The sequence below is a fragment of the Medicago truncatula genome, chromosome 4, assembly GCF_003473485.1.
Source record: "Medicago truncatula cultivar Jemalong A17 chromosome 4, MtrunA17r5.0-ANR, whole genome shotgun sequence".
NCBI lineage: Eukaryota > Viridiplantae > Streptophyta > Magnoliopsida > Fabales > Fabaceae > Medicago > Medicago truncatula.
In genome coordinates, this window is record NC_053045.1 from 9462685 (window position 1) to 9471748 (window position 9064).

The window sequence follows — 9064 nt, forward strand, 5'->3', positions numbered from 1 at the left end:
TCCAATGTACTTTATTTCTTTTATTTATTTATTTATTTTCTTCAAATCCTAAGTCAATTATTCACATAAAATGTTCCGCTTCACCCGTTGAAGATGTTTGTTTATTTTCAACGTCTCCCGTTGAAAATGTTTGCTGCCGCCACTACTGCAGAACATATATTATATATATTTTTTTGAAATGACGACTGCTGTGTTGTATACATGACACCTGTTAATCATTATCGTCATAGATGGACACATGACAATATTATAATATTTCTTTACAAAATTTCAACCGGAAATCAGTCACTTTAGTCCATATATTGAAAAAGAATGGTTACTTTAGTCCCTGAATGTAAAGAAATTGCAAAACAGTCTTTGAATGTAGACTCAGTTGGTCAATTTAAGAAACTAAAATGACTAACGAAGTCTACATTAAGGAACTAAATTGACTAACAAAATCTACATTCAGGAACTATTTTACCATTTATCTATATTCAGGAACTAATGTGACGATTCCTTTCCTATTGATGGACTAAATTAACTAATCTCCTAAATTTCAATTGACAACCATGCATTTTATTTGACTCAGCATGCAAAGCTTGCCATTATTCTAAAGTAGAGGTTTACAAATTAGAAGTTCTTATTTGAAAAAATATATGTCCTTAATATAATATTATTTATACTAGTTATTTTCAAACATACAATTTATTAAAAAAATTCCAACGAATATTCATTTAAAGTTAAAAGTTCGTAAACAATTACACATAAATGAAAGACAAACGAAAAACAAATTAAGCTATGTTGTTATCATTTTTTTTATGAGAATATCAATCCTTCTAAAACAATATTCATAGAAATAATAGACTGAACTTTATTAGGTAGACCCTTTGAATTGTTTGTAAAAGATCCATAATCTCTAATTGATGTTAACAAATTAAAAATATCAAACATAAATGATATAAAAATATGTTGATTATTCAAACATATTTTTTTATGTTTGGCTATTTTACTTGAGGCGGCATTGAGAGTTATATTTTCTACAATAAAAGCCTCCATTTTCAATCCCAAAATGAAAAAACCTCAATCATGTCACACATGCATGTTTCTCTCAGATCTATAATAATATAAATGCTAAATATCATTGTCCCACATGCATATATTTGTCCAAAAAAAGAAATGATTTCCCCACATGCATGTCAAAAATAGAAATAATTGTCCCACAAGCATGTGCACATATGACATAAGCATGATTCTCTCCAACCCTAATCTTATTTGCGTTGGACCCTACACATGAATACAGCCACCAATATTGAAACCAAGACACACTGCTTTGTGAAGTCTAACCCTTTTTCGTAGCAAACTTGATATTTTCAAGTAGTGCTTATTGGACACAATTACTTTGAATATTGAATGTGCTTATAAAAATGAACGGAGAGAGTAGGATTCTCTTCCTTTCATAGTTGCAACAATGTTGTCGATACTACTTTTACTTGTTTTGTGTCTAACTCTACCTTTACATATGTTCTTCCACAAACATAAAACAAATACAAATAATCCACCTGGTCCTAAAGGCCTTCCAATAATAGGGAATCTTCTACAACTAGATATCTCAAATCTTCATTTTCAATTTTCTCAATTCTCAAAGATATATGGTCCTTTGTTTTCACTTAAACTTGGTTTAAGACCAGCTATTGTTGTTTCTTCAGCTGAAATTGCCAAAGAAGTATTCAAAAACAATGATCATGTGTTTTCTAATAGACCTATATCATATGGTCAAAACATATTGTGTTATAATGGGTCAGAAATTGTTTTTGCTCCATATGGTGATTTTTGGAGAGAAATAAGAAAAATTTGTGTTATTCATATTTTTAGCTCCAAACGTGTATCGTACTATTCTTCTATAAGAATATTTGAGGTGAAGAAAATGATCGAAAAAATTTCAGGGCATGCTGATTCTTCAAGTGTTACAAATTTGAGTGAGTTATTGATTTCACTCTCAAGTACTATAATTTGTAGAATTGCTTTTGGGAAAAGCTATGAAGATGATGAAATTGAGAAGAGTAGGTTTCATGGATTGTTGCATGAGTTTCAAGCTTTGCTTGCAACAAGCTTTTTTTCTGATTATATTCCATTCACGGGATGGATTGATAAGCTCAGAGGATTGCATGGTCGTGTTGATAGAAATTTCAAGGAGTTTGATGAATTTTATCAAGAGATTATTGATGAACATTTGGATCCAAATAGAGAACATATTACAGATGAAGAGGATATTGTTGATGTCTTGCTCGAACTCAAGAAAAAACGTTCATTTTCATTTGATATCAACTTTGATCACATCAAAGGGATTCTCATGGTATGATAATTTAATTCATTTCCCTATTAAACTTTTATTTTTTTTAAATGATTTTGTGAACCTCTTGTTTTAGTATATATTATACTAGGTCATGCTGACCGGACACATGTTATAGATTCTACAGATAAAAAGTATTTGTTACTAAAAATTAACTTTTAACCTTTTAACAAATAATTTGCCTCAGTTTCTAAGACATAATTTTCACATTGAGTTCACATGTGCCTTAAAGGCACATGTTAGCATTTTTCTATTATATATATTGATATACATTGTCAAAAATAAATCTTATTAATCCCCTCGAAATAAAATCGTATTAATCTTCTATTTCGATTTATTTCTCGTACAAATGATATTCTCTATTAACTTTTATATATTTTTTAGTATATATACGGTGTTAACAAATTACTTAGCTTGACACAACTCCAAATCAAAAAAAATTGGACACACACTTGCAAAGAAAATAAATTAAAAAATAAATAACATAGTGACATCAGTTAATATTATTTCTCTTTTAAATTTAATAATGTGTGTGTCTAGATAAATTTTATTGGATGTTGTTCCCATGCAAGAGTTGGTAATTCTCTTATAACACATATAGTTGTAATTTAACAATGATAAATAGTCATCTCTAAATTTCGTACATTGTTTCAACATAGTTCTTATTTCTTTTTATCTCTCTCTTTCTATCACGTCAGTAAACTATCACATTTATCATATCCCTCTATCTTTCTCCTTTTCCTCTTTGCTTTAAAGTGTATACACTCACATTTGTTGATTTTTCTCCTTATTTCCTCTCCTAACTCTCTTTCTCTCTCTTAATCTTACTCTCTATATTCAGTAAGAAAAAGTATAATCAAGAGAGAAAGATTGAGAGTTATGAGAGGAGAGGAAAGTAAAAACAAGAAGATGATATAATTTATATCGCATGACATTATGACATTTATCACATCGCTCCTTCGTATCACAACCGTAAGTAAATGCAGATTGATCTATATAGTTCATACTCCCAATAATTTTGGTAAACAAAATACATAATTTTTATCAATCTCTATCTTGTTAGAATGAATTGAAATCCTCTTTATTTCTTAAAAAATAGAGAATATCATTTGTAATAGAAATAAATTGAAATAGAAGATCAATAAGATTTATCTATAAAAATATTGGTAAATAGATCAATGAATTTTATTTTAAAAATCGAAATTCAATAGGGTAGCTAGTGTGACTAGGTCGATGTAAACATCAACCCCATCACCAACATAACAATACCAGTTTCGTAGACAAAACTACATAATGTTCTTTAACTTAATTTAGATTTTCAAACAGGTCCTTTATTCATTTCTGTTTAAAATTAGTCCTTTATGTTTAAAATTATTTACAACATTCGACCAACTTTGATTCTTTATCCACTTTTGTTATAAATTTCTGTACATAATTATAGAATGACATATTGTAATGATCAGATTAATTGCAACGATTTACGTAAAATTTTATAGATTAGATATTATTACAATCATTATAGCGTAATTTAGATTTTGTTTAATGATTTGAAGATGCAATTTACGTGTTTGTCTGTTCAAAGTACTTTTGATAATATACATTGATGAAAAATGAAGTTTGGTTAAACTTGATAAAAGTTTTTAATCATAAACACCTCTTTGCAGGATATGCTTGTAGCTGCAACCGATACCACATCAGCAGCATCAGTTTGGGCTATGACTGCTCTAATAAAAAACCCTAGAGTAATGAGTAAAGTAAAAGAAGAAATAAGAAATTTGGGAGTTAAAAAAGATTTTTTATATGAAGATGATATTCAAAATTGTCCTTATTTGAAGGCTATAGTTAAAGAGACACTAAGATTACACCTACCAGCCCCACTACTTGTGCCAAGGGAATCTATTGAAAATTGTACCATAAGTGGATACAACATTCCTGCAAAGACAATATTATATGTAAATGCTTGGGCTATTCAGAGAGATCCAGATATTTGGATAAACCCAGAAGAATTTTATCCTGAGAGATTCTTAGAAAGTTCTATAAATTTTATTGGACAAGACTTTGAACTAATACCCTTTGGAGCTGGTCGTAGAATTTGCCCCGGTATACCTATGGCAATCGCCTCGTTGGAACTTATCCTTGCAAATCTTCTCTATTCATTTGATTGGAGCTTACCAGATGGGTTGGTAAAAGAAGATGTTGATACAGAAATGCTGCCAGGGATCACTCAACACAAGAAGAATCCTCTTTACCTTATAGCCAAGATCCCTAAGTAGATACATCCCTTTATATTAACTATGTTGGTTTCTTTTTTGACTAAATGTTAGTTTCTTTTATTATGCTATGTTTGTTAGGATTTTTATGTAGTGTTCCTCTTTGATTTTAATATTTTTAAGAATAAGAATTAGTTAATTTTATTGCTTCTACTAATTTGTATTTTTGGATTATGCTATGAAAAATAACAAGCATAGGATTTTACTAAATTGCATAGGAATTGATTGTATTCATAGAGATCGAATTAGAAAACTTGATATTAATTCAAGGTATTGTTTTATTTAGATTCATGGTAAAAACAAAATTACTAAGAAATAACAAGAGTAAAATAAGTTTTAAACTCACCAACCGATAAAAACTACGATGGTTGTTCTATCTAATAAAGCAGAGAAGATATAAGAACTTATTTTCTTTTTTAAATGACAAAATAAGATATTCCCTCCATTCCTTTTCTTTTGATGTTTTAGCTCTTGACACAAGTTTTAAGGAGTAATTAAAGTATATAAACATTTGTGTATTTTTTACTTAAATGTCCTTATTTATCATTAAATTCACATGTGATAAACCAAAGGTCACAACTACTTTAATAATTTATTGTGTTTTCCAATAAGGGTAAACTTGATAAAACAATAACAAATTCACTAAAACATCAAAAGTTTTGAAATATAGTTGAAGTTCTAAAACATCAAAAAAAAAGGAATGGAGGGAGTATATAGATAATACTGAAATTGAGGAGTGATCCCGAGAATGCAAAAAAGGACATGCGAAAAGAAAACCAAAATAGAATCAATTTAATGATCCTTCAGTGCGAGGGTCAACCGATTCAAAATAGAATCAGAACTCATTGTTTTCTATTAATCGTTTTATACCATCAGTTACAACGTTTTGATTCGGTTCAAAATAGAACTACAACGTCCATTTTTCTTTGAATTGATTCAAATAGCCAGTTTTAAATATTAGAGTCGATTCAAATATACAAATTTTGTATTTTAAAATGATTGACAAGCATATGACACATACAAATTAACCATTGAGTAGGTTAGGGGACATGCCATATAAAAATAAAAATAAAAAGCATTTTAGGCCTATCGGATCGGCCTACAGAAATAAATATAAATAATGTTATTTATTATTAATATTATGTTATATTTTGTACTGTGAATTAAATTATAAATTTGTTAACCTTTTTAGTAATTTGAAGTTATTAGTATACATTGGTTTTTTGTATATATAAATTATTATAAACTATAATTGAAATATGATATAATACATAATCAAATCCTTAAAAATTCATGTGAAATATCAAAAGGAACTTTAATCTAATTGATTTGTTAGTTCTCTGGTCTTTTTAAAGTTATATCATATTACTTATTAAAAGATGCTCATATGAAATATATTAAATATGCTAACGGACCATATTATTTTTTCAAAAGGTTAGACTTAGACTTTAAATTTTTTATCAGACCAAACTTAGTCCTTGCAAACCCTATCTCACCCTAGCTCCATTGTGAATGCTCCATTGTGAAAACTGATATTTAGCTTTAATTAGAGCGTTCCCTAAATCAAACTTGTCTACTATACTATATAGGAAAGTTAATGTCCCATGAATTTACCATTTTGCCCCTATAAGGGGCAATTTGGTAATCTACTTATTGGTTAAGTTTTTTTTTTTTTTTGAACCATGGCCTATGAATTTCCATTTTTGCCCCTAACCAATTTTTTTAATTATTTTCTAATTAACTTTTAATTATTTTTCAATTTTTATATTTTTAACTATTTTTTAATTTTTTCTTCCAAATTCAGTTGCTTCTACATTCTTTCGAAGAATTTTTTTTATGCAGTGATTATCTAAGGTTATTATTTTACCTTAGATAAATATTAAATGTAAAAGTGTGGAGGAAAAAATTAGGTTAAAATTAGAGCTGACATTTTGCATAAATTAAATCTAGAGTTACTATAGTAAAGTCACGCGAAAAAATAGGTTAAATCTAGGGTTAATATTGCGTCACGGGTTAACATTTAGAAATAAGAGATGACATTTTGCTTAAATTCAATCTAGGGTTAGTATAGTAAAGTCACACGAAAAAATTAGGTTAAATCTAGGGTTAATATTGCGTCATAGGTTAACATTTAGAAATAAGAGATGTCATTTTGCATAAATTAAATCTAGGGTTAATATAATTTGTTTAGTAAAATTAAAGAGAAAAATTAGGAGTGATTTGTTTATTTTGATTTCCCTAACAATTAACGTTAACATTTTGATTAAATTAAACAGTGTTAATTAAATATGGTTAATACAGTAAGATTAAGCAAAGAAGTTAGGTTAAATCTAGGGCAAAATTTTGCGTTCGGGTTAACTTTAAGAAATAAAATAGGCTAAGTATAGCAAGACGGGTTAACATTTATAAATAAGAGATTAAGTTAAGCATAGGGAGGCGGGTTATCGGTTATTCCTTTCCAAAAAAACAGCATATAATTGGGAACATACTTTTATTTTACTTTAGATAAACATTAAATGCAAAAGTGTGGATGGAAAAATTAGGTTAAAATTAGAGATGACTTTTTGAATAAATTAAATCTAGGGTTAATATGGTAAAGTCACGCGAAAAATAGGTTAAATCTAGGGTTAATATTGCGTCAGAGGTTAAAATTTAGAAATAAGAGATGACATTTTGCATAAATTAAATCAAGGGTTAATATAGTAAAGTCACACGAAAAAATTAGGTTAAATCTAAGGTTAATATTGCGTCACATGTTAACATTTAGAAATAAGACTAGACCATTGACCCGTGCTAACGCACGTGTCATTTAAAAAAGATAATATTCACTGAAAAATAAGACACTGTAGTTTGCGTGAATCTAAAAATTGTCATGAATCAAAGCAAAATGTCAATACCAAAGACTGTGTTATTGTTCCATAATTCTAGTACGTAGTTCCTGTTACTTTAAAATAACATATAATTTTGAAAGGGAAATTGAAGTTCGTTGACATGCAAATAGTTTCAATAAGTAAGAAAATGAACAGTACACAAAAAAGTCCTACACATTACGGAAAACTTCTCTGTAGACCACATTTGATGCAACATCGATATCATCGCCGTCGTCGTCATTAATCAATATTTTTAAACCACCCCTCGAAGTAACCCGTGATATTGCGACGTACAATTGTCCATGTGAAAAAATAGGAGACGGTAGGTAGACACCAACATGTTCTAGCGACTGACCCTGACTCTTGTTAGTAGTCATTGCAAATGAGACAGCGATCGGAAACTACCTTCGTTTAAATTTGAAAGGAATTCTATTATCAGATGGTGTTAGCGATAACCTTGGAATAAACACCTTCTCACCGATATTAGAACCAGATATTACCTGACCATGGACCTGAACTTTGCCACCAAATCTTTTCTAATTGTGGCGTGAATACGTCCACCCTATTGACGAAAACAACAACATTAAACAGCTGGTTAAATTACATAACTAAAAAACAACGATGACATTAGTTTAATTTTAAAGTTAAGAGTGCAAACATGGAAAAACCTTTTCATCGACCAGTAACATGTTCATGAAAATGATGCCAGTGGGGACCTTCTTCTCTCGAATCAACCAAATGTGAGCAACTCACACACACATCTTGAGATTCTTTCTTCCTACAGAAACGGCTGAGATTTGAGTGTATTTGGCAGACATCATTGGCTTGTTTTTTCCTTTCCAAGAAAGAGGATGCTTATTTAGATTGAAATGGTTTGGCTAATAGGTTATGATATATTTATAGGAAAAAGGTGCAATACGTGTAGTAGGATATGTCGGTTGAGAAATAAAGAGTATTAGTTATCAGGATAAGCACAAAAAAGTGGAACAAAATTAGGAAGTGGCCAACATTTTAGGATAAAGATTAATATGAATAAAATGAAATTAATGTTGTTGATGAGACACTTTGTTTTACTTAAGAATTGGCATGTAAATAGGGAAGGGGCGCAGAACAAAGGGATGTAGTTAAAGTGAAATAAAATTATGCTCAACATTTTTGGATAAAGATTAATATGAATAAAATGAAATTAATATTTTTGATAACATATTTTAGAGATGTGGATTAAATCTTGGTTACTTGAATGAGAGAAATTAAGATTAGGATTTTAGTTTGTTTCCACCTAAAAAATATTTTAGAGATTTGGATGAAATCTTTAGTAGTTACTTGAATGAGAGGAATTAGGATCTTTAATTTTTTTCCACCCAAAAAATATTTTAGAGATGTGGATGAAATTCCGTAATTATTTGAATGAGAGAAATAAAGATTTTAGTTTGTTTCCACCAAAAAGTTACTTTAGAGATGTGGATAAAATTTCTTAGTTACTTGAATGAGAGAAATTATGATTAAGATTTTAGTTTGATTCCACCCAAAACATATTTTAGAGATTATGATTACTAATTGTTAGTAATAATGTTACTAAAAGTGTCACCAAA

General features: G+C 29.1%; 1 protein-coding gene across 1 annotated transcript; it reads left to right on the forward strand.

Annotated features, from left to right (window-relative positions):
- Positions 1–1413: 1413 nt before the first annotated feature.
- On the forward strand, positions 1414–4716 carry LOC25491649 (cytochrome P450 71A1). Its single transcript, XM_013599637.3, has 2 exons — positions 1414–2335; positions 3997–4716. Exons 1-2 carry the CDS (start codon positions 1451–1453, stop codon positions 4603–4605), a joined length of 1494 nt encoding a protein of 497 aa, XP_013455091.2. The 5' UTR covers positions 1414–1450; the 3' UTR covers positions 4606–4716.
- Positions 4717–9064: the final 4348 nt, after the last annotated feature.